Source organism: Lepisma saccharinum, chromosome 21, assembly GCF_977018435.1.
Source record: "Lepisma saccharinum chromosome 21, izLepSacc3.1, whole genome shotgun sequence".
In the NCBI taxonomy this organism is placed as follows: Eukaryota; Metazoa; Arthropoda; class Insecta; order Zygentoma; family Lepismatidae; genus Lepisma; species Lepisma saccharinum.
The window spans coordinates 19,741,626-19,769,469 of NC_139249.1; the positions used below are offsets into that span (position 1 = coordinate 19,741,626).

A 27,844-nucleotide genomic window follows, 5' to 3' on the forward strand; every position below is an offset into this window, starting at 1 on the left:
TCAAGACCACAGACAATTGCCCACACGCCAGAGACGAATTGTCTGTGCATTTTTCTCACAGTATCTTTCTCATGTTCAAGCAAGATGGCATCGACGACCAGGTTGTTAGCTAGATTTTCAGGTAATTTATTACATAGCTGTTTTAATAGGATTTAACTTGTGCATTTATGTATATATAATGTGAAATATATTGTTATATTTTCATTAACCTTACTTACGTGATTACATAGATTTTATTTTTTGTTTTCTTATGCTCAAATTCCGCTCTTCATTTTGAAAGTCATGGAAACAACATCACTTGATAGAATCCTGAGAATTTAATTGACTTCTGCATTTAAGAAGCGACAAGTTTGAAAATTACATTCACGAAATAGGCAAATAATAATTGAATGATAATTCATTGCAGTGAATGCGAGTTCGGATAAACTGTATGGACGTATTTTTCACACATCATACCCACTGCTCGAAGTGAAGTGGGATGTTGAGGGATGGTATCCCTCTATGAAGCAAAAAATTATGCAAAGCAACCCGTCCAGTGCCCTCATGTGGAAACATATGACCCCCGGCCCCAACTAGCCCCAAAGCTGAACCAAACATCCTCCCGCCTAACAATGAAGAGAGCTGTGAGCAGAGCAAATAAAGAATACCGGAAGTATCTTCAATTGCTTTAAAATTCGGCATACTCACAAATTTTAACCTCGTAATCAGGAATCTGCAGTTAAAATTTGGGAGGTCACGTCTAGAAATTGCGAAATAAGTCGAAAAGAGGGGATCCGTGAACGGAGTAAACACCATTGATTTATGAAGAAATACGATCACCCTTAATTTTTACTATGTTTGCCTAAACTAAGCTAACCTAACCTTACGTCAGGGCTCGAAAAATCCCGATCGCCATGGCAACTAAAAATTTCGGTAAAAATCTGATATTCCCCGGACACCTATAACTTCTTCATTTTGTCAATTTTTAACATTTGTACTTACCTATCTGCTTCGCGGAACATTCTTTAAGGTGTGTTCACGTTTTTCGTCCCAGAATCAGTGGGAAATTTAAACTAAAAAATTATTTTTGTTTGAAATTTTTTAGTCCAAATTTACCACCGATTCTGGGCTCCGCCCCTGGGGTAATTGACCTACCGCCCCCAACCACTGACGTGGCCCCACCTCCACTCTGCTCCGGCTCCCCGGCTTTATCTATAGAGTCCCTGTTAAAGGCATGTTAGAAATTGGCTGGAGTCACCTGCCCCCAAATGAGCCCTAAACTTTTAAATTTGAAGAAATCCGTTACATCGCACAAAACACCTTCCAGATGTAGTTTCTTCTGTAAGAAATTAAGAAATCTGTCCGGGGAATATCAGATTAGTACCAAAATTTCAGCCTGGCGACTCTGATTAGGGTTCCTACGCATCCTGGAAAACTTGGAATTTTAAAATATTTGTTCCAGGCATGGAAGTGTTATGAAATTTCACCTTTTTCCAAGCTTTACCTGTAATTTTGGAGATTGTCCTGGAAATTCCTTTGCCCCATTTTATTTGTATGAATTACAATAAGTTTTAATTTAAAACAGGCCAGTGTCATGACAGTGGTTTATTTACTTATGTCACGTTGCTGTGTACTGTAGTCATAGTTTTGTGATTGAAGTATAATGCCCCGCGTTTTTGTATTATTTTGTATCGCTGAGAGGTAGAAAATATGATGATAATAATAATGATTAAAAAAAGGGTTTGCTATCCTAAATATTCCAAGTTTTCCAAGGATATTATTCTTGTTTATTTGTAATACAAGATGGTAATTTTTTATAAACTTATATATACTTGTGTTTATTTCTTCTACCTTTGTATTTTTTCTGTATTATTGTAAAAATTAAATAACCTTTATTATACTAAGAAATGAAAGGTGGTAAAGGAGCAGGTGTAGGGGAGTTGGGAGCCTGCATTAAAAAAATTTAGAACTATTTTTTTTTAATAAAAGAAAGTATGTAATGATGTGTATTTTGCCATGCTTACTTTCTACACTTGTCCTGGAGCAATTGTAAAAAATCCTGGAAATGTCCTGGAAAAAAATTGCATGATTTTGTGTAGGAACCCTGCTGATCTTATGTTGTAATATGTACGAAATTTGATGATTCTAAGTTCAAATTGCAGTATAGCGTAAGTTAGCAAATGATTTTTAGTACTAATTTACTGTGCTTCGGACAGATTTCTATATTTTTACAGAAGAAACTACTTACCGTAATAAGTTCATGTAGCATTGATAACATCGGGAAGGTTTTTGTGTCATGTGGAAATGTATGAGAGGGGAAATTTAAGTTCTTTGTTGAAAATTAATTCTCCGACGGAGAATAGCATTTGGCGCGTAGACCTTCGTACATCATCACGCTTCGTGATTGTATTTTGTTCATGTTCATTGGGTATCCAGTGTTTCGAACTGTCTGTGTTTGCAACGAAAGTTAGAACATGATGTGTTGTGGATGCGTGGTGAAATTCAGGTAAATTTTTCGTATCCTGGAAACTGATTTCTTCGAATGCAATGCAATGCACATGCTTGGGGCAGGTGACTCCGTCCAATTTCTAACATGCCTTTAACAGGGACTCTAGAGAGAAAGCGGGAGCAGAGGCGGGGCCACGGTAGGTCAATTACCCCAGGGGCGGAGCCTGGAATCTGTGGGAAATTTGGACTCAAAAATTTCAAAGAACAATAATTTTTTACTTTAAATTTCCCACTGATTCCGGGACGGATAGCCCCACGAACCATTACAAATTTCTTCGTGAGCTTTGTTCATGGGCATTTCTTGGGTTCCGAAGGTTGAAACACTGCATAATGAATGAAAATCGACAAAACACAAGCACGATGCGCGATTATGTAGGAAGGTGTATGCGCCATATTGTGTCTGAGGCAAGCGAAAAGACTACGAGAAAGAAGTACTCGTAATGTGAAAAATTGCAATTACTTTCATCAAAAAACATGAATACACCTTAAGGAATGTTCCGCGAAGCAGATAGGTCAGTATGAATGTCAAAAATTGACGAAACGAAGAGGTTATAGGTGTCCGACGAATAGTAAATTTTTACGGAGTCAGTAATAATTTCTTAGTCTTTGTTCCCCAACACCCCATTTCCTGTTTTCTTGAATGATTTAGCGATGTTTTGAATGCCGTGATGCTCAGCTTCTTATCCAGTGTGTTTCAAAAGTTGCACAACCCAAATTTGAAAATGTATATCATGAAAACCGTAAGAGATATTTACACCTGGTTTTCTGCATTATAAAGTCTCATCCATTGAGATATTTTTCAATGCTTAAAATTATCAGTTTTCTCCATACAGAAAATTTAGATAAATTAATAACTGGCGGAAGGCAGCGTTAAAATTTTTCCAGAAATGCACTCTTGAATGAAAAAAAATACTTAAGAAATTATCGAAGGGCCATAATTAGATGACTGATGCCATGTCAATCTGTCATTTGCGACCAATATTGGTCATGTGCAAAATTTAATGGATTTCTTATTGGCGATTTTATGGGTTGAGTGAAAAAGTGCCATTTTTGGGACACACATGGCAATGCTAGCAGGTCGAAATATTGTCAACAGACGCATGCCACATGTGCCTAAGTATTGGCTATACATTTACGTGAAATATCATAAACCATGATTTTGTGCCGAAATTGGACTCTTTGAGAGGATCCTAGTCTGCCTCTGGTTACACTGAATTTTCTTCGCTCACTTTCGATGCTACTATGCCTGTTCTTTTAATTGATTAAGCATGGCGTATTCTTTGGGGCAACCTGTGTGCATTGCTGAAGAGTATTTTACTACTCATTCTTACTCTTGTGCAAGAGGTTGTCCAAGAAAAATCCCCTGCTTCTGCTGTACTTCACACAGCAACTGTTTTACGACTAGTCAAACACCAACAAATTGTTAAGAGTTGGTATTATTATTGAAGATTAGACACACACAGAAGATGTACTACGTAGAAATTTTCAGCGAAAAATGCAGGTTTGACCAGGAATCGAACCTGGGTCTCTGGCATACCATATGATTTCTCTAACCACTGAGCCAGCCTGGCCTTGCCTGAATTCTTGCTGTCACTGTTTTGCCTGTGTGGAATCGTCTCTGCCAGTGCTACCGCAACGGGATCTGTTGCCTTTGAAACACAGTAGACTTCGACATTGCCTGGTTCCTCCCAGCGTAGAGATGTTAATGCATTTTTCGCTGAGAATTTCTACGTAGTTCATTTTCTGTGTGTGCCTGATCTTCAATAATTAACATCTCTACACTGATAGGAACCAGGCAATGTCGAAGTCTACTGTATTTCAATCAGAGACCCGTGTTTGAGTCCTGATCGAACCTGCATTTTTCGCTGAAAATTTCTATGTTGAAAGTCAATTCTCAGATGTATTCAGCAAATTAACAATATTTTTTAAAATAATGTTCATTCATTCATTCATTGTTTTCTGCCTAATTGGCAGGTTTTTCACTGCAATCTCCAGCTTTCCCTATTCTCCGCCTTACGCTTCGTAATAGTATACGAACCAGTTAATTTAATATCATCCCTAAAGCCCCTATCACACGGAACTGGATTTCTAGTTGGTATGCCCTAGTTGGCGATGAACTGACTTTCTGGGTAGTAATCATGGCCGCCTGGCTGACTGCTTGACTGGTTTTGAGGAATAGAACATGTTCTAATTGCTACTAACTTCTTCGACTAGATTCTGTGGAACAGCCAATCAGAGCAAAGTTTGGCCATGTGAAGATATTCTGTGAGTTTGTAAAGTAGCCTTTTTTGTCTGTGGCTTCCGAGTGCATACAACACGAAAGGCATGTTTACAATTGAAAAAGCTAAAATATTCTTCCATACGTGTATAGTAAACGTTGTAAAGTATGTATTTTATCAGCGCCATTCTTCTTTACCTAAAACCATTTAATGCGATGCGATATTCCTCTCGGTTGGATAGTTATCGTATTTTAAAAGTGTGAAGTGATACGTTATTTACATCTCGGGCGGCCGCCATTATGGGAACGAAAGACTATCGACAAGTACGGTATAACAAGTACCGTGTGAGGCGAAAACTAGCAAATGGGTAGTCAGTCCAGCGTCAACTAGAGCATTCCAACTAGAAATCCAGTTCCGTGTGATAGGGGCTTTAGGGATGATATTAAATTAACTGGTTCGTATACTATTACGAAGCGTAAGGCGGAGAATAGGGAAAGCTGGAGATTGCAGTGAAAAACCTGCCAATTAGGCAGAAAACAATGAATGAATGAATGAACATTATTTTAAAAAATATTGTTAATTTGCTGAATACATCTGAGAATTGATTTTCAACATAGAAATTTTCAGCGAAAAATGCAGGTTCGATCAGGATATCTGATATCTCTTTCTTCCACGGACTTTTCTTCCTTCAACCATTCCCTCCAAGGCATCTCTTAGCAGGCAGTTCCTTCTTAGACAGTGTCCTAACCAGTTTCTTTTCCTCTTCTTGATGGGTCTCCAGTATAGATCTTTTTTCACCAACTCTTTTCAGTACCGCTTCGTTTCTTACCTTGTCCGTCCATTTTACATGCTCCATTTTTCGCCATGTCCACATTTCAAAAGCTTCGAGTCGTTTCTCTTCATTTCTTTTCAACATCCAGGTTTCTGCACCATATAGTGCTACACTCCACACAAAACATTTCATTAATCTCTTCCTTAGACCTATGTCCATGAGTCCACAAAAAACATTTTTTCTTCTATTGAAAGCTTCTTTTTCTATTGCGATTCTCATTTTCACTTCTTGTATGCAGCTCATGTCACTGCGTATAGTGCATCCGAGGTACTTGAAGCTATCCACTTTCTGGATTCTTTCACTGTTTGCTCTCACATTAATATTCCTTGGTTTCCGTCCAATAACCATTGCCTTTGTCTTCTTTACATTAATCTTCATCCCATACTGCTCACAGCTGCTGTTTAACTCTTCTAACATACTATTTATGGTTATTTCATCCTCAGCGAATAATGCCATGTCATCAGCAAATCTTATGCAGTTTATTCTTCTTCCTCCCAATTTGACACCTCCTGTTCCCTGGAAACAATTTTTCACTATATCTTCTAAATAGATATTAAACAAAGTAGGCGATAGGCAGCATCCTTGTCGTACTCCTCTTCCAATTTCACAGCCTTCTGTCATTTCGTCTCCTGTTCTCACTTTAACTCGTTGATTCATGTATAAGTTGCTTAGAAGTCTCATCTCTTTCCAATCTACCTGAATTTTCTTCAGAATTTCTGAAAGTTTAACCCAATTCACTCTATCAAAGGCTTTCTCCAGGTCTACAAATACTACAAACACCTCCTTTCCTTTCTCTAAATATGTTTCCCCAATGGTCCTCAGTAAACCAATTGCATCCCTTGTACCTCTTCCTTTCCTGAAACCAAACTGTTCTTCCTCTAACTCGCCACTGACCTTCGAGTATAGGCGTCTGTTCAGAATTCTTAGAAGAATTTTTGCCGAGTGAGATATCAAGCTGATTGTCCTGTACTCAGAACATTTTCTGGCATTGCTTTTCTTCTGCAGAGGTACCAAAACAGTCTCCGTGAAATCTTGTGGCCAATCCCCTTTCTCATAGATTTCATTGCATAAGTGTAGTATTTCTCTTTTTCCATCTCCCAGGCATTTGATAAGTTCAACAGGAATTTTATCAGTGCCCGTTGATTTCCCATTCCTCATTTCTTTGAGTACTTGCTCAAATTCCTCATTCAGGATATAGTGCTTCACAACACGTCGTATGGCTGCAAGCGCTAGTTCATAATTGAGGCTTATATTTATCACCACCAGGCTATCCTTTGTTTCTTACTTGTTACAGCAAGTGCTCATGTCGAAGATCAACCATCAAACTTGTCAACTGACGGGAAAGTGTTCGTAGCTTTGCTTTCTCAAAGCAAGTCCACATTTCATGAGAAATACTGCTTGTCCCAATTAATTTGCACAGTACTGTACGTCCCCATGTCAGGTTGTGCAAGGAAATTGTGTTCAACAAAGTAGATGCTGTAAGAATGGTGGTGTTTCAAGTTCAGGAGATTCAACAAATGTCTTGTCTGCTGCTTTAAATGTTCGTTTCATTGGTTAACACATACCACATGACAAATCAACAAAGTAGATGACTCAGTGTTGCACTAGATGCACGAGTGCAAAGAGAGTCAAGAAGTGCAGTGTACTAGTTTGGGCCATTATTTCAGGTCTTTCAGAGTAACAACAATAAGAAACAACATGCATTGACTACCATCCAGATAAATTGAATAAGTTGAGATAAATAAGAGTAGGCTAGTAAAGTTTATCCTAATAAAGTGCATAATATTGCCTGAGGAACTCTACATAGATATGTTAAGTAAGTGACAAAGATATACTGCCCGGACTGTTTATCAACAGTCTAGTTTGCTACACTTTTTTTACACTAGGTGTAGTGTATTCCACTGTTTTACGTGTGTGAAATCGTTTCTGCCTGGCCGGCTCGGTAGCTCAGTGGTAGGGGCCGTCGACCCACTGTACCCCCTCGAGAATTACGTCGATTTTTTTTTAATCTACAGATTTCAACGTTTTATGTAATATAAAAGTGGTTCCAGTGTTAGGAAACCACAAATAACGGAGATATTTGATCGCAAAGTATGCCCCGCGTAAGCAAAAGAAACTCCTATTCCGGACTACTTTCGCTCATTTTTCCCGTAAAAAATTCCCAAACAGCAGCGAAACTAACACACTCCTGACGTATCCTGATATTACTATGACCCCAAATTTTAACTATGTTTGCCTAACCTTACCTTACTGTGCATGGCTCATGAAGCTATCTGTGAATGGTTTGTGGGGCTACCCGTGCATGACGTCAGCGCCAAATTTTAACTGCAGATTCGTTATTACGAGGCCTAAATTATTGACTATGCGAAAAATGAAAGAAATTGGGGAACCATCTGTTATTGTAAAATCATGCCACAACCATTTCCAATATGAGCAAGAATATATAATTTTCAAAAGTACTAGCCTTAAAACAATGCACTTTCTGCTACGTGGTTGACCGGCCGAAGAACACCACGATACTGAAAATGTCGATACACTCCCCAATATGCATTTTCAATGAATAGCACTTGCCACACTAAAAATGCATGCCCACCTTGCAAAAAATATCCGAGTACCATGTGACATGAACTGAAAAATCGTCTGCAGTAAATCTCGCGTGGCCTGACATAACACCAGGATTGCCAACCTTCAATCTCAGATATTTCCATCATGCCTCCAAGTTACAAAACACAAATAACGGAACATGTTTCTTCACATCACATGCAGATGGCAATGATGAAAATAACGTCATAAATAGTCCCATCAAAAAACTCTCGTTACTCCACTATAATACATCTCCTAAAGCTAAAAACAACACAAATCGTTTGTATAGAACATAATCTTCATAAATGACACAAGAATCATCACCTTATCGCAGGGGTACGGAGCATCGACGGTACCCAGTGGTACAGCAATGGCACGGTATGCCAGAACCCCGGGTTGAGTCTGGTCGAGCCTCCATTTTTTGCTGAAAATTCTACGTAGTACATTTCCTGTGTGTGCCTAATTAATCAAGTAGATGTTGTATGCAAGATTAGCAATGTTCAACTTCAACAGATTCAACAAATGCCTGTCTGATGATTTAAATGTTCATTTGATTAGTTAGCGCATACGGCATGACCATTACATCACTGCAGAATATAATGCAAACTGTGCAGACACCAAATACACTTCGTGATACCAAATCAAAGAAGTAGAAGACTCGGTGTTGCACTTCGTAACCAACTAGACAAGAGAGTCAAAAAGTGCAGCAAACTAGATAGGCCTAGTGTTATCGTTTACAAAATTAACAACAAACTTATTGTTCTTTTAGACATTTTCATGATTCTGGTATCAAAAACTTCGTGACATTATAATTAAAGGTATGAATTGAGAAAACCGGAAGTATCTCCGATTACTTTCAAGTTCGGCATACTCACTAATTTTGGGCTCATAATGACAAATCTGCAGTTAAAATTTGGCAGTCACGTCTAGAAATTGCAAAATTACCTTCTCAATTACCGCTATGATTCTTCATACACTAACATGGAAACGATATGAAGACGTCTTCCTTTCCGCACAACGGTCTTGCTACCAGCGTTGCTCAAGTGTTGTGCAATAACTGAGAGCGTTGATTTGCATGTGAGAAAATGGCATCTTGCCTAAAGGTAGAAAACATGTTTGCCCCATGAACCATTCACGGTTAGGTTAGGTTAGGCAAGCATAGTTAAAATTAAGGGTGATCGTAAACATAGTTTTGAAATTCTAATCGTTGCAAAAAAATAGATGTTTTCTTCATAAATCAAGGGTGTTTTCTCCTTTCACAGACCCACTTTTTTCGACTTATTTTGCAATTTCTAGATGTGACCGCCAAATTTTAACTGCAGATTCGTGATTGCGAGGCCAAGATTAGTGAGTATGCCGAATTTGAAAGCAATTGAAGATACTTCCGGTATTCTCAATTTGCTTATAATTAAATTTTAAGTTCGTGACATTTATTACATGGAAAAAAGGGGGATAATTTTCTAGTATATTTTTTCATTCTATCACATGATGTGGTTACAATGAACCCATAAAGACACACAGCCAGATATTGAAAAAAAGTTTTTTTGTTCAACTCCAAGATCAAAATTATTTTTTTAATATGCTGAGAGTGTAAGTTTTTTTTAATGTTATGTTTTTCATATGCATCTATATTTAAATATCATCCACAGCCAAAAGAGAAAACCCACAATTTATACCAGTATGTTAGTATTGGTAAAATTTTCATCAGTATTATAATCAATCCTGAATATAATGCAAAGTTCCAATTGATTTTCGATAGTAATTGCCTAACTTTATTGAAATATTGAAGAATGGGGAATTAGTGTATGTAATATACTTATATTGGCTCAATCATGTTTTTAAATTCCATATGATCCAATTTGTTTTTGATTACCTTAAAATAGATGGCACCTAAAATAACATGTGGACAATAATTTTTAGAAAAATGAAGCTGGTGAAAATATAAAATTTGTTCCGCTCTTTTCCCATTACAGCCCAAATTTGTAGAAATGCCAGGAGCAATGCAAATTATGCATGCACGAGGGAAAACATGAAACTTGGTGCTGCCACAAGAGTAATGTGCCAAGGATTCACTGGTAAACAGGGAACCTTCCATTGTCAGCAGGCCATCGAATATGGAACACAGATTGTTGGTGGAGTGACCCCTAAGAAAGGAGGACAGGAGCATTTAGGATTGCCTGTCTTCAATACCGTAAAGGAGGTTAGTAGTGTGTGTTTGCTTCATGTGCAACTTAATCTGGCTGTAGTCTTTTATGTTATATGATATAGCTTAGGCCAGTCACATTTGGTTATCTTAGTATTTCTACATTGTTAAACACGCTAATTGACTTCCAGTCTGTACGAGGGCCATTTTTGTTGTGGCAACATGTATGAGAAAGAGACATGAAAGAAGATACATACCTGGAATCATTTCCAATCCTTCAATGTAATCTCCTGCTGCTGCATGAACACGTTTTTAAACATCCGGCAGTTGTTGGATGCCATTGATAGCTTCCGTTCGTGCCAGTTTGCACAGAGACCGCCCTGTGGCCAAAATGATGCTCAGGATGTCTGGAAAGCGTATACCCCTCAGCGGAGAATAAGGTAGGTGTTCCAATATATTTTTGGATGTGGTGAAGCTGGATGACGCCACTCATTCGACTGCCACTTCAATACCGGCTCGTACGATCTAGGCCACGTCTCGTCAGTAGCAATAATGTGAGCAAGGAATGCGTTACCTTCCAATCGCCAGCGTGCAAGGTGCATGCATACACATTCCCATACGTGCCATTGCTCTACTTCCGTCAGGATATGCGGTACCCATTTTGCCGAGGTCCTGAGTTAGCATCTGGTATACAGAGGATGGTGAAATCTTCTGTTCATTTGCTAATTCACTACGCCAATCATTCTCCAGCAATCTGCCAAGTACATCAAGGTGGTTGCGGATCTGTTGCTGTGCGAGGATGCCCGTCACCATGTTCTTTTGCAGCTGATTCACAACCATTTTCAAATGCCTTGCTCAATCTGGCAACAGTATGAAACGTTAGAGCCTGGTTCCAACATGCCTCGCGTAAGCCCTTGTGAATTTGCCATGCAACCTAAAATTTGATGAATAATCTTCAAACGTGAACATTGTTCAGGCCAGTATGATACACACGCTTCACTTTAACGTCTTCTAACTACCACACAACAGTACTATTCAACACCAAACACCTACACACGATCCTTAGTACAAGGCTAAACAAGACCCGATCGTCTTCTGTTCCAGCGACAACTGACAAGCGTATACCAACAGTGTTGCCACTACAAGAAAAATTACCTTCGTATAAAGAATAACTTGCACCATATGTCTAGTTGCTTACAAAGTACATGACTGAGTCATTTACTTCAGTGAGTTGGTGTCTGCACTACATTCTGGAGTGGCATACAGTCAGGGAGTCAGGGTGTGTACCAGTCTGGAAACCATGTAAATGGCAGGGAAATTTACTCTTTGTGTGGAAGAATGTATGGTTTTGTAGCAGTGCAGTAACAGATATGTTATTAAACAAAGAATAAAACAATAAGATTTTTTTTTTAATTTGTTGTGGACAAACGATACCTAGAGTCACATATTTTTGGTAAATAAGAAGCAAAATTTCGGTGCAAAAACAGAGTCAATTTTGGGTTCAAAAGTGGTAAATAAAATGAAATTTCACTGTTATAGCGGTGAAAAAGCGATATGAAAAATTACATTTTGGTTTTAAAAATGTGAATATAATCACAAATTTAATTTAAAACTGCACTTACTACACAAAGTAAATATATCCCTTCTAATAGCACATTAAATTATTACTAGGATATTAAGTTTATTCCTGTATAAAGGGGTCCTTTTTTGCTTCTGAAATATTTACAGCAGAATTAATCAATTTTCTGTGAATTGCATAACTCTCAGGATACTTCAGGCTTCAGAAAGTGTCGCATCGGTATATAAACGATAAATTTCGTGCTTAAGAGTCTATTTTGCAGTTCATTTCACATCATTTCATGACAAAACAGGGTAGGAGAATGCACCTCACACCTTTCAGAAACATGAAAAATTAGCATTACAATGTGTTATTTCACATTTCGTGTTTTTGTTAAAAACTATGCCTCACTTTTATGTACTGAATATTACTAAGAGCAGAAATTTTATATTGATTGATTGGTTTATTTTACTTCACTTTTCTGCCTCTTTTGGCTAATTGTAGTGCAATGTGCTAACCACTCTTGACATGGAGGCTGACAAATTTTATATTAAATAGGTGAAAAAAGAACTCATGTTTTGAACTCTCTATGATGTCACTTTCTTGTTTCAATTTGTTTGGGGTGTCTCGTACCTGGAGCCATGTATTGCAAAATCTTACTGTAATTTTGTATTATTTGCACTATAATTGTTTTTAACTTTTTTGAAAAGAGAATTATTTATTAATATTAGTCAATATATTTCAAGTATTACATAAACTCACCCCTGAAACTAACAAGCTACCTTCTCCTAACCAACAGTCAATTTGTGTTTAGTGTGACTTATTACCTTCACATGTGAAGTTAATATTAAAAAAAATAGTAAAGTGAAATTTTGTGTAATGGTGTTGAGCTAAAATGTAGTGAATATTAATTAACATTTTGAACAACTTTTAATTTTCACAATTCTCAAGCAGCAGTATCGGTATCGGTTCAAAATTATATCGAGCCTCCCCGATGGTTCAGTGGTAGGTCGTCGCCTTGTAATCAAGGGGTCCCAAGTTCAATACTCGGTGGAGGCACATGGCACAGTGGTTGGGATTCCACTATAAACTGTAGATCCAGTCCCGATTAGCCTTGCTGTGCATAAAGTGAACTTAAAACACCAAATCAATTAATAAAATCAAAATTGTATTGGCTCAGCCCTAGTAAAAAAATGTATTGGTTCAGTAGCCAGGCCACTAAAACACGTTGCTTTGGGAACATGAAATTTGCATTATTGTAGAGGTTAATGTTTGCATGACTGGGTCTTGATTATTCTCATTATTATTTCTGTCATTCCAGGCTGCAGAGGCTTTGTGTCCAGATGCTACGGTTATTTATGTTCCTCCCCCGAGGGCTGGCGAGGCTATTATGGATGCTCTCGATGCTGAAATACCACTCATCGTATGCATCACCGAGGGGATACCTCAACATGACATGGTTAAGGTGAAACACAGGCTACTTCGGCAGGATAAATCTCGTCTTATTGGGCCAAATTGCCCGGGTATCATTGCTCCAGAACAGGTAATATGATGAGCAATATTTATGGGCAGATTGAGGGGAAGGGCAAGAGTGTGCACATGGGGGATAATGTGACCATCAAAATTTAGGGAGGGGGGATTTTACCTTGAAATAATATGAACGTCAACACGTACATGTTTTTTTGGAACATATGTTAAGAAGTTTACACCTTGGCACCATGCTGTAATATGCGCAATGATCCTGTAGCCGGTCGAGAATCAGAATTTCTAAGTAATTCATTTACTTTTGCTGGTTCCAAGTCCCTTTTGCTACTCGGTGCATAATATTTCAGAAATATGGTGCACCTAGCACAAATTAAGAAAAGGTAGAATTTATGGAAATTTAGATCAAGTAAAATGTTTACTGAAAGTTACTATTTTTAGTTTTACTTTTCACATCGCAAATTTTTGTATAATATGTAAATATGAAAGAGAGCTCTTTGTAACTTGCGAAATAAATTGTGGAAAGAAGCATCTACAAAAGAACACTGGGATGAAAATACATAGCTTTCTTGTCCACCAAATCCAAGTTTATAGGTTCTTCGCCTAAACATTAAAGCAAAACGAAAATGTATAACCATAAAAGAGGGGGAGAGGGAGAAACTTCAGCATATTTCGATAAATAACAGTTTCTGTATTTTTTGGTCTTCTGTTTTTCTTTTGAATTTGTGGTCAATTGTAGGTGACGGTAAGCACTATTGATCTCATTGATTAGAAAATATGACCTCATATGAGGTACAAATTTTCTTCATGTTTCAGAGATCGAAATCATAGGAAAAGGATCAAGATAGGAAAAAGAAAATATCAAAGTATGCTGTTTTATGTAAAGTAAATTAGCAAATATGTAAGATATGTAATATCCTGGCAAATATGTAACCTAAAACTTATGCAAAATCATGTCAGTTATATAATTCGTTGACATTTTCCAGTTCAAGGTATGTATCTAGAAAGGAATAGAATATGTAATTACATACAAATCCGAGCTCTTATTATTATTGAGGAGAAAGAAATGTGCAATAAATGTATTTGCTTGATTTCTAGTGCAAGATTGGGATCATGCCCGGACACATCCACCAAAGAGGATGCATTGGAATTGTATCAAGATCAGGAACACTCACCTACGAAGCTGTCCATCAGACAACAGAGGTAAGTGCAAATAATTGCTAGTATGTGTTCATGCAAGTAACTGAGTGACACTTCTTGTCAACTTGCATGAGGCACTTTGAGGGATATTAGTCACTGCAGAAACCAATGCTGATGTATCAGAAACTATCACTTGGATTTTATTATTCGATACCATTTCAGTGTTTTGATCGTTTACAGGATCCCCAAGAATGTCACATGATACTTTATCGAGTCGAATTAACCTGAAAGTTACACAAAATTCGATTTCATTTTGTACCAGTATTATGTGAAAAATGAACTATTTTCAGATTACATAACATCCAGGGTGGCTACTCACCGGGAATTGTGCGTGAATTCTACGTGAATTTTTCTCCATAGTCGTGAAAAAAAGCAACTTCTATTAATCCAAATCCCATTCAATCTATAGATTTTTATAAACGACCTGAGACAAGTTTTTCACAGTTTAGCATTTATTTTTATCGAGAAAGGAAAGGATAGCTGCATGGCAAATAAAACAGAATTCTCTCAATCCGTTTACTTTGTTAGTGTCCTTTGCAGAATAATCTATCTGACAGACGGAAGACATCTTGGAGTTGATTTCGTAAATTTTAGTTTGAAATACTTATACAATTAACAATTTTTCGCAGATTAGTATACCCCCATAACACTTTGACTTAATGTTTGTAGGTGTATTTCAAGTCTGAATATATGAAATTGCAAATATACTCTCTGCACATTACATTAAATATTTTAAACATTGTATATACAGTTTAATTGAATTAGAATCTTTGGATACATTGGAATCACACAAACCGTTTGTATTGTTAATATATTTGTTGTGGATGTTTGGGTGGTGAGAGGTGGTAATAAGTAAGTTTAAAATATCTGCTCGTGCCGTTGAATTTTTGGGAAGTTCGCCTTGAAAACCGGGAATTATACTTGAATTTTATCATTCCCTGGAGTGGCCACTCTTGAGATCTTATTTTATATTCAGATGCAATTTTTTAATATTTTAAATCAAAACTGTGGCAATATTAATTAGTAGAGGCACATATTTTTGGTAATTAAAAAAGCAAAATTTCCGTACAAAAACATAGTCGATTTCGGGTTCAAAAGCGGTAAATAAAATGAAATTTCGGTGTTATATAAAATGATATTTTGGTTTTAAAATTGTGAATATAATCCTAAGTTTGATTTAAAAACTGCACTTATTACACAAAATAAACTTATCCCTTCTAATAGCACATTTATGAAGTTACCAGAGTATTAAGTTTATTCCTGTGTAAAGGGGTTTAGTTTTGCTTCTCAAATATTTACAGCAGAATTAATCAATTTTCCGTGAATTGCATAACTCACAGGATACTTCAGACTTCAGAAAGTGTCGCGTCGGTATATAAACGGTAAATTTTGTGTTTGAGTTAATTTCGCTTTTTGCAGTTCATTTCGCATTATTTCGTGACAAAACATGGTCACAAAATGCATCTCACACCTTTCAAAAACATGAAAAATTAACACTACAATGTGTTTTTTCACATTTCGTTTTTTCGGCAAAAACGAAATTTGCATGCCCCTATTAATTAGTATTCTGAACAACTTTTTAATTGTTACAATTTTTAAGTATCATTATCGGTGGGTATTTAATTCTCGCATATCTGCAAGACTTTTCTGTGTAGCAAGCTATTATTTTGCATAGTTCTGTGCCAGCACCCCCCCCCCCCCCCCCCCCAACAAGTGTGCTCTTGTTGCTTCTCATTGCTACCTTATCTTTTATTTCCTGAAACATTAACTTAGTTTTGTTCTAATTATGCTCAGAATCTCATGATTACTATGCACAAATGAGACACGCCTAATAATATAAACAATGCCAGTCTTTTGAACCTAAAATATGTTTTGAACAATAGATGTTTCTAAGTACTTTGGCTTCTTCAGCACAAATGCATTGTGGGATTCCTTAACCTTCGAGTGGGCTCTTGACCAGCACTACATTTATTTATATCATTTCTGAGGTTAATATAAATGAAACATATTGAAATACAAGTTAGAATGGTGAAAAAAAGACACTACATAACTAATACATTTTTATAGCACACCACGCTTTTCATCAGCAGGCGCATGTCTTACTTTTTACGACAGTGATATTCCTGCTGAAAACCTAAATGTTACAAGTATATATGTACAAACACTTTACATTCCAAGTTCAAGGAACCTCGCTTGTTAAAAATATCGTTCACGTCTATGTTCTGTCGACTCATTTTCAACAATGACCTGACGAACGGTGTTCTGATCTCAAATAAACAACAATTGAAAGAGTATAACATATGGATTAGTAACAAAGACTGCTAATATGCAACAGAAAACACCTCCAAGTGCATTTGAAATCTTGTGGCACAGGAATTTCAGATACGTAGAATAGAATGTAGCAAATGCAATACACAGGAATATTAAGCCAAATACAATTTGTAAATGGTTCCAATTTACAGAATTTGTAACATCAGCATAGTTTTTTAAGTAAGAGGCATATTTTGAAGATGTCACGAGCCCAAGGTCTGGTGGATATCTTGTTCTTCAAAACAACAAAGCTGAAAAAGTTGAGCTAACATGGAATTAAGCAATGCCTTTGAATGCAAATGTTTGACAGTAATTTGATTTGTAATTGAAGCATTTCTCGTTCAGGTTGGACTTGGCCAAACTCTGTGTGTGGGAATAGGTGGTGATCCTTTTAATGGCACTGATTTTATAGACTGCCTAGAAATATTCCTCAACGACCCAGATACAAAAGGAATCATCTTGATAGGTGAAATTGGAGGCTCGGCAGAAGAGACGGCAGCTGAATTTCTAATTGAAAACAACAGTGTAAGTGTGGTTTGTGGTTTTACAGCTTGAAATGTTTGTAAAGGAAATAATTTAAATTCAACATTTAATCAGGAAGGTCATTAATTACCATTACAATAATATATTTTTACTTATTGTTTTACAGAATTTCGTATGAGACTAGGTGGCTTTTGACTCGGTAGAATTTGTATATTTCTTATTTTACATTACTTTTCTGCCTCTTTGGACTAATCGCAACTATGAGGATGTATGAACAAATTGAAGGGAGAGTTACAAAGGAATACCAATGCCCAGGCCAGGATTTGAACCTGGAATGATCAGTGCAAGAGAGTCTTAAAACCTTTCTTTTGTTGCAAATGATAGAGCAGCAGTAAGAGCTTGTATTGGCATCGACCAAACATATGTGGTGCCATGGTGGTAAGGTAGGGAACCTTAGTGCCAAGATGGCTACCGTACAAGAGAAAGCTATGTGCGTTCTTTGGTTTCTTGACACCAAATCTTCCGTAACGGTTGAAAAACCTTTTCACTTAGAGTACAAGCATAATCCTCCTTGTAAGGACTACCTAAAACTTTGGTATCCATAATTTAAGGATACAGGAAGTGTTGATATAGGTGGTCTCCGAAGATGATGTGAATCGAGTGAGAGATGCTTTTACAGCCCGGGTAAATTGGATGATCCCATGTATTGTAAATGGAACTATTCAACATGGTCTATTCAAGACAACAAACTAAATGTGTGTACTTTACTTTGTTCTTTTTTTAAAAAATAGTCCTTGAAATGTGATCAATAACCACCCTGTATTTATTTAGTAAAATTACCTGCAAATATTTTTTACGTAGTAGTTAGTCCCAGCTCTAATTCAGTTCAATTTTCTTGCATCCTCCAGCTGAATCACATTATTTTTTTTATACTTTTTGTATTGTTTAGGTCTGTGCTGTTTGCTAAATGTACAGTGGTAGTGCAGTTTGCCCAATAAGAAAAATCTCTTGGCATTGTTGTCAAATTTTCAACCATAAGCACACAAAGGTTGGTGTTCTTCAACACATCATCATCACCTTTAGTCAGTGCCAAATGATTGTATCATCATGAAGTAGAGATGTAATATTTAACATTAATTTTTTTTTTTTAACAAACCGGGGGGTAAATTATAAATATGGCAACATGATGGCACCCAGGGCACAAGTGAAGGGGAGGCAAGAGGAGAAAACAAATGACTATATTCTTTTTCAAGAGCTTGCCAGAGGTTTTCTCATCCTGGTCAAGCTTTAATGTGTCACTATGACTGTCTTATTTCTAGAGACCGGATTTTAAAGGGAAGTCTTTTTTTATTTTTTAACATGGATCATGGAATAAATAACAGTGTTGATAATTATCTTCCACTAACAAGATTACATGGTTTTGACCCCTTTTTTTAAAACATTTTCCTTTCTTGTCCCTCCATGGACTAGTTTTTCAGCCTACATTCCTTCCCCCTTCCCTTTTAAAAAACATCTTTCTTGACAAGATATCAAACATTTTGTACGAATGTTTTTTCCCAGAACAAAACATTCAACGATTGTCTATTTGATGCAGTTTAGAGGAAAGGAAGAACAAGCGCCTTCTACCTTATCTTCCTTCCGTGAGTGTTGGGAGTACATTGCAGCGATTGTTGAAACAATACGATCTGGGCTTAAGAAGTAACAAACGCATTGAAAACCGAATGCCTGTTTAGTTGAAATTGTACTTATCTGCTAGATTGACTTTTATTGTGAAGTTTTTTAGAATAGTTTTAACTTAACTTTGTGACAGTGTTGATAGTATTGAGTGCCAGTGAAATGGCAAAGCAAGCTATGGAATGCGGTAAGCTGTTGCAAGGAAGATTTCATCGCAACAGATGGTAAGGTTATTCGCTATCCTTTACCTTCAAAAAAAGGAAATGAAAGCACAATATATACCTACCATTCATATATAAAAATGCATACATTAAATTTTGTGCAAATAAACTAGTCCTTTTTTTCACCCCTTTTTTGTCCTTTTTAGAGGAACATATTTCAGTTTAAATCCGTCTCTGGTTATTACCTAACCCTACATATTAGTGGGGCGTGCCCATATTGCCAAAGTACATGGTTGATTCTGACAAGTTGATTATGGTACTGTTAGTATCAGTGGCATGGCGTAACTTTTTCAAAAGTGTTGCCGGCTATCAGTATGACAACTATGCCTGCTAGATGTTATTACCTCCCCCCGGTAAAGAAAATATGCCTTCGAGCTAGATATTTGTTCATTTCGTTCTTGTTTTTCAATCAGCACAGTGATTTAGCCACAAAGACACTCCTAGAAAGAACTACCACTCATGAGACAGTTACCACGAAAATCCAATGAATAGTGGTAGACCCTTGTCAATTCTTCATCTGTCTCTGTTTCTTTGCAATGAGGTGTGAAGGGGAAGAAGAAAAAACACACTTTTCTCAGGTCAGTTTGACGTTTGTGTGGTGAGTGCTGAGCAGGCGACAGAACTCTGCTGCTTTGTGGAAGGGAAGCACCCAGCTGTATGTACTACTGTTGCCAACTTAGTGTTTTGGAGCAAGGTTTGTCCAAATCACGAATCACACCAAGGAACTATCTTTTCGTCTATTACCTAACTGGTCTCAGTTGTAGTTCAATCCAGCCTTGGCTCTGCAGTCAACCACTAGTTGCTTCACAGAAATGGTATTCCTATTTTAGGTGGGATGTAGCTCTTTTCTGCCAATCCGATGTGACAACACTGGCTGATCCGGTAGGTCTGAGTGGCAACAGGGCCCTTTAACAGGCATATGAACAACCCCATAGCACACTATGCCCCAAAGTCCTTCCCTGTTCTTTCCTTTCATTGGCGCCCTCTTCTCCCTTGTTTCCTCTTCAGGGTAGTGGAACGGCCTCCCTCTTCACTTTTGTCGGCTGCAGAAAAAATGTCCTAGGCAATATCTACTCGATGGCAACGGTGTTCATTAACGTATTTAAGTTGTCATTTTATTGAAACAAATTTTTAATTCTTTACACACCACCCCTCTGGTTAGTATGTTTGAAGTAATTGTTCCAGTTATTTTATTTATCGTTCAGTCTAACTTTCTTTATGGCATTCAAGAGAGAAAAAATATGATGATTTACTTATGTCTTTTTGTTATCTGTACTGCAGGGTTCTGATGCTAAACCCGTAGTGTCATTCATTGCTGGGTTGACTGCTCCACCTGGTCGGCGAATGGGCCATGCAGGAGCCATCATATCGGGAGGAAAAGGCGGAGCTATGGACAAAATAAAGGCTCTGGAGAATGTGAGTGCCGTACATGTTTTAATTTTAACTTCATGATTTTCTTTTTAAACAAGAGCAGCTTCCAGCAAACATGATTCTATTCTTGTCAAAGTTATCACAGGAGATGTAAGAAACTGTCATACATTCACAGTAACAAAGATTTAATACATAACTTACATACTTATTTCAAGGTATCTGAACTTATCTTATCAAGCAAATGAATGTTGATAAACATTGTATATTCTCAATGATGACAAGACATTCTTACTTTAATGAATGAGGAATGACCTTGGGGCCATTAATTTTCAGATTTGACATATTTTTGCAATACAGTAGTTTGGGCCTCTTTGGTGGCATAGTGGTAACACCGTCGCCTTGTATTCAAAAGGCCATGGGTTCAATACAGAGTGGATGCACAATGTTTCGGATCCCTCTTTAAACTGTAGGTCCAGTCTCGATTAGCCTTGCTGTGCATTAAGTGAAGCTAAAACAATCAATCAGTACAGTAGTTCAAATGGAATTGAAATCATATGTGAACACACTTCAAATTCTAATTCTTAATTTCAGAAGTGAAGTTTCCGGGTAATGGGGTCAAATACCATTATTTACATGTGGTGATGTTGAAACTGCAAGTTTTGTTATACCTTGCACTATGGGAAATCCCAGGGCTTGAAAGACAACCTTGTTTTACTTGAATATAGAGTTTGTCTTCATTGTACCATTTTGTTTATGGATGTATAGTACTTACATTTAAAAGAGTTCTAATATAATATTTTTTTTTACATTTTTTCAACCACTGAAGTGAATGTAAAAAAGTAGATATAAGACGACAAGGACAATTCATGTTGACGAAACTGTGTAATTTATAGAGGCATGCATATTTCATTTTTGACGAAAACACGAAATAAGAAATAACACATTCGAATGTTAATTTTTCATGTTTCTGAAAGGTGTGAGGTGCATTTTTCTACCCTGTTTTGTCACGAAATGATACGAACTGAACTGCAAAATGCAAAATAGACTCTTAAAACACGAAATTTACTGTTTATATACCGACGCGGCAGTTTCTGAAGTCTGAAGTATCCTGTGAGTTATGCAATTCATGGAAAATTGATTAATTCTGCTGTAAATGTTTGAGAAGTTAAAATGAACTCCTTTATACAGGAATACACTTAATGATTTAATGTGCTATTAGAAGGGATATGTATATTTGTGTAATAGTGCAGTTTTTAAATCAAATTTGGGATTATATTCACATTTTTTAAAGCCAAAATGTCATTTTGTATGGTGCTTTTTCACCGCTATAACAGCGAAATTTCATTTTATTTACCAAAAATATGTGCCTCTAGTAATTTACAAATTGGGACCGATACCATCATCCAGTACCTCCCCGATGAGAGCAATAATGCTGGCACCTTGTAATCAAGGGGTCCTAGGGAAGGAGCTGTAGGTCTAGTCCTGATTAGCCTTTCTGAGTGTTTGTGTTTCAGTCTCTTTTGGCTAATTGCGAAGATGAGGATGAATGGCGATAGGATGAAATAGATGAAGGGACATTTGCAAACACATATGGACGGCACGTGTCCTACAGAGGATTATACTTGCCATAGTTTCAGATGTCAGAACCTCATTAGTCTGCAAAATGTAGTGTGGCATGTACTATGTGGAAGTGAGGTTTTCATTTGGTTGTCTTGAGAAAGGTTCACACCTTACATCCCTATCTAAGCATGAAGTACACTTAAACAGAACCTTCACATTCCCAAGTATCCTGGAAATCATTTAAAATGTCCAATATTATTCTTATTATATAATGCATATGTGAATCTTTTAAATTGAACCTCTTATAGATATGGTCGAATTTGAATGCTGACTCTGTATGGGTGTGTGCGAGAGAGAGAGAGTGAGTGTGTGTGTGTAATTAAGTGCTTAACCTTTTGATTACCGAGCCCATTTTGCAGGTAAGCCCGCCGGTGACAGGGCTGATTTTTAGCAAAATGCAGAGTTTAATGTAGATGACTGTAGATCGGAGGCTAATTGCCCTAGACAGACGAATCAAGTACCGACATACGCTGAGTGAACCATAAATTCAGACTATATACAATTTATGCACATTGAGTGAATCTATGGATGCGGGGGAAGGGGAAGAAGCTGGAAAATTCCTATATTTCTGAAGAAATTGTGCCTTTATTGTGCACAAAAATGCTTTTTCTTTTAAAAGTAAGCTGCCATTTTCCCGCTTTTTTTTTATGGAATAACAATAAATTTCCAGGGACGTGCAACAGTCCTTATGCTGACATATATGTGTTATCAATAAGATATATATAAAAAAATTGCAATCGCAACATTATGACGTAAAAACTACGAACATGACAGCGTATCTATTTATAGATATGTGGTCACCTGGACCTTACCGAACGTATCTTATTTATAGATACGTGGTAACCAAAAGGTTAAATGAACATGTATCTATTTCAAACACACTAACATGAGTGCAATTAACAAGAGTATGAACATTGCTTCGTTGTGTATTGACTCCACCCAAATTAGAAATATTGAATTGAAAAATTATCAGCCAACGCATCAATACAAAAGGCAACATAATGATACAGATTAATTGCACTACAATTTCAATTGTAGGTTAGATTGGAACATGATGCCCTAACACAAAGTCTTTATCTTGGCAGGCTGGTGTCGTCGTTTCAAGGAGTCCTGCCCAGATGGGGCAGATGCTGTTTAAGGAGATGGTTAGGAAGAAGCTAGTCTGAAGCTACATGCTAGATAAAAATTAGTCAAGTGTGTAGAGCATGTTGTATCTGCTTTTTTTTTTGGAAATTGTTGATTGGAAATGGAAGTATATTTATAGAATGAAATTATACAGAGGTGTTCTATTATTAGTGTGTGGAATGCATTATTTTTTTTGTTTTTAAAACTGCACCTCTGCATTTTGTGGATATATTTTTATGATTTTTTTTTGTAATATTTCTATGAGTGGGAAAGAAGTTTGTGGTGCTAATATTTTATATAAAACGAAAGTTCATAATTATTGTCAATTCCTATTGAAACACCTTATAATTGTACAAACAAATATGTTTTTGAATAATTGATTAGAAAAAGTACAATGCTTCCATTTTAATCAATAATTAAACAGACACCCGTAACTGCATGCATATATGTACTTCGTATGTGGTCACAAGTGATACATTAAAAACAACAAAATTGTTTGTAAAGGCCTGCACAATTAACTGGATTGTTATATATTTACTATATGGGTGTTTGAGCAGCTTATGTGACAAAACCATAAATTAAAAACAAATTGGATTTAAAATTTCTATTTTTTGTAACATCACCTTGGAATTATTGCTGTTTGTTAAAGGATTATATGCAAATGTTAACCTGGTGTAGTTCTTTATATTTACTGGGAAAGTAAAATTTCGAGAGCCAGATTAAAATACTCAAACATGCTTGAGTCTTTTTTTTAGTAGGTATGTGTTGTTAAATCACAGTTGGGGCTTTGTTTATATATATGTACATATATAATCACTGTATTTTTAGACTGTTTAAGTTAATGTTAAAAGTGATTCCTACCAAATAAGACATGAATATTGCACCAGCTATGTGGATAATATTCATTTCAATGTGTATATATATGAATGAATGGTAAATAAGAATGTTTTTCTCACGTTTTTGTAGTTTATTTGCAATTTGCTTTCCTGTTTATTGATTTCATTTCATTTGTGCTTGTTAAGGAGAATTCAACAGTTTTCTTTTCCTGAACTTGGTACTAATTGGCAGAAATGTGTGTGGTGACGTCGACACTGGGGTAGCAATCAGTGGCATGCCTAAGGAGAGTTAGAGTGGGTCATAACCCCCCTTGCCACTTTTCAGGGACCAGTATTCCTAAAAAAAAGTACATGCAACTCCCACCCCCTTTTGAAAATCAAAAACCATTTGATTTGACTACTAAGCCAGAGATCCCGGGTTCGAATCCCAGCTTGGCCATGGTTGTTCTTTGTGTGTGTCCATTTATCAACACTCAATCAATGATTTGATTTTTGTTATTTAGCGTCACTTTTTGTGGTCACATTTGGTTAATCGTGAAGATGATACGATAAAATTAATGAAAGGACACACACAAAAATGGGTATCGGGAAGGGAGGTCGAACGGGTCGGTGGACCCCCTCCCCTGGAAATTGACATTGTTCATTTAAAGATACAAGAAATCCTAAAGTTTGTTACTTTTTTTTGTTAAGAACAGAGATCAAGTTCATTTAATTAGTATTCGAACAGAATAATCAAAATAAAAATGCATTGGATGGAAAACATTGAGTGAAAAGAACAGGATCAAGGTTATATTCTACCATTTCATCCAAAGAACAAATGGTTTCACAGTTTTGAAAATTATAATAATTACAGTTTTAGGTGAGAGGTCAGACAACACACTTTATAAAAAAGAAACCCTAACATTTAAAGCCTTTTCTTGAACGAGACGTGCAAAGGTTAATATCAAAATTCATTCAGATACTAACTGCATAAAATGCAAAAGAAATAATAGAAAATAGTTATGCTGGTATTCACTCTCATGGTGGATCATCTTCCCATTTATATAATAATAATAATTATTATTATTTCAAATGTTTTTTTTAGTTTGTAATATTTATTATTGTAAAGGGTCTTTCATTAAGAGTGATACTTTTTTAAAAAAAATTAAAAAATAAACCACTCAACGTATGAAAGTAAATTGTGCTTTATTTTGAAGCTTAGACATTGCAGTTATGTTCTGAATAAAATATAGTTCAAATGTCCACCACGCCTTTGAACACACTGACTCACACGATGGCTCCACTGATCCTGATTTCAGTGGAAAAAATCATCTCAGACGAGGCGCATTGTTGTCTTAGTGGATTCGTCAATATGCAAAATTGTCGTTATTGGAGCGAGAAGAACCCACAAGTGGTCCATGAGGTGCCATTGCATTCAGAAAATCGCACTGTGTGGTGCGGTTTATGGCGTGGCGGCGTCATTGGACCTTATTTATTTCGAGATGATGAGAGAAGAACCGTTACCATCAATGGCAACTGCTACAGATTCATGTTACACGAATTTCTGTGGCCAGAACTTGAGACCATAGATATTGAAAACATGTGGTTCCAGCAGGATGGCGCTACGTGCCACACAGCTCATGCTACGCTCGATTTGCTGAGGGAGAAGTTAGGCGACCGGTTCATCTCAAGACGTGGGTGTGTGAATTGGCCGCCACGGTCGTGTGATTTAACACCCATGGATTTTTTCTTTGGGGCTACATCAAAGCCCAGGTCTATGCTGACAAGCCACGAACTTTGGAACATTTGGAGGCGAACATTCGTCAGGCTATCTCAGACATAACACCACTAATGTTGGACAGAGTGATTAACAATTGGAGCCATCGTGTGCGTCAGTGTGTTCAAAGCCGTGGTGGACATTTGGACGATATTTTTTTCAGAACATAACTGCAATGTCTAAGCTTCAAAATAAAGCACAATTTACTTTAATATGTTGAGTGGTTTATTTTTTTTTCAAATTTTAAAAAGTATCACTCTTAATGAAAGACCCTATATAATAACATTTATAACCGTGGTAATAATACTTATATTTTATCTGTTTTTTTACTTTTATCATTAGCCCGACCCCCCTGCAAAAATTTCTGGCGATGCCCATGCACACAAAGAACACCCATGCCCAAGTCGGGGTTTGAAACCCGAACTCCTGGTGTTGTAGTACACTGTGAAAACCACTCCCCCCATGGTTGGTTGATTTGGTGAAACCGTGACTTTTCAACCATTGCAGCAGGGGGGACGAGGGGCAAGGGAGGTAGAGGCAGAACTCTTCCCTTTCCCTTCCGGCACTGTTTCTACCTGGAACTGGTGAGGTGGAGGAAAAGCCAGCTAGAGTAGCTCCTTCCAGCCTTGCCTGCTGATCGCACCAAAGGAAGAGAAGCACGTGAAAAAAAAAAGTGTTGCATATGAACTGTGGCTTCAACAAGACAATAAATATTGTGATTTGAAAATAATTAGAGATGTGAGATTGATTGATCTCTGCTAGACAAGCTACTCCTTGGTGCACGTCACTGCTAATTGGGTTTGGCAACACTACTGTGATGTTATTCACTGTTAAATCCTACAGTAAGGAGCGGTCATAATTAAAGTTGCGGTGAAACTTGGTATAGAAGCTATGGAGACCATGGAAAAGCGAATGCTGATGTGAAAAAATAGTTAAAATTTGCAACACCAGGTGGAAATGTGGCACTGAAGTAAAAAGAACCAGAAGTCAGACATGTAAAACTATGTCCATACAGTAGTGTTCAGTATGTGTACAGTCTACGTGAAAGAAGTGTAAGAGAGAGTGATAATTTGCACAAGGCATTTTCATAGGATGGTTACTGTATACCAGATTTTATCACATTTCCACCTGGTGGCGAAAATTTGAACTATTTTTTTTCTCTGCTTCTCTGTGCTCTCCATAGGCTCTGTATACCCAACGGCGAAAGAAACAGACGAATTGTCCACCACGATTTTAATTTGGTCTGTGATGACACTAAATTGAAATAATGACGTCAATAAGCAGAGGACAATGCTTGCTTCGAACCAACATAGTTTCATTCGTTAAAACAACACAGGATGTAGAATAAAAAAGTAATGAAAGTAGTGGTGGACAATTTGCCTACCATTATCTTTGCCGTTGACTGTACAAAGTTTCACCGCAATCCAATGCTTCAAATGGACTCTTGAGTAGAACTTCTGCTGAGTTAGTGTTACATAAGGTGTGGTTAAGAAACATGTCATTGCCACTTTCCCACCAGGTGTCAGTTGGAACATCACCCACCAAATACTCCCTCTGTCCCATAATTATTGTTCGGTATGCCAAAGTGGTAACTTTTTATTTAGGTTCTTTTGGATACTTGATTGGCCAATTTGTACTGATCCTTGAGTAATAACGTTGTATGACTCATTCCAGTGTTTCATTTTCTTCTTCTGTATACACCAATGCCACGGTTTGCATATCGGACAATTATTATGGGACAACAAACTTGTACCGGACAATAATTACACAGGCCTGCGATGAAAGAAATACAAGGGAAATGATAGGTGAACTTTATGTATTTTGTGGTGCTGAGTTCAAAAAAAATAAAGAAAAATGTCTATCATGTCACGTTTTCTTGAAAAAATTAATTATACGTGGATTTGTATGAACATTTACCATAAATATGTTGTTTCGGCGTGGAAT

General features: G+C 36.9%; 1 protein-coding gene across 1 annotated transcript; it reads left to right on the forward strand.

The window, feature by feature from the left end:
- On the forward strand, positions 1–24,263 carry LOC146003996 (succinate--CoA ligase [ADP/GDP-forming] subunit alpha, mitochondrial-like). The gene is made up of 7 exons (XM_083142541.1): positions 1–121; positions 10,095–10,321; positions 13,144–13,365; positions 14,403–14,507; positions 17,160–17,339; positions 20,474–20,608; positions 23,269–24,263. The coding sequence occupies exons 1-7, from the start codon at positions 85–87 to the stop codon at positions 23,347–23,349; spliced, it is 987 nt and encodes a 328-aa protein (XP_082998667.1). The 5' UTR covers positions 1–84; the 3' UTR covers positions 23,350–24,263.
- The last annotated feature ends 3,581 nt before the right edge of the window (positions 24,264–27,844 follow it).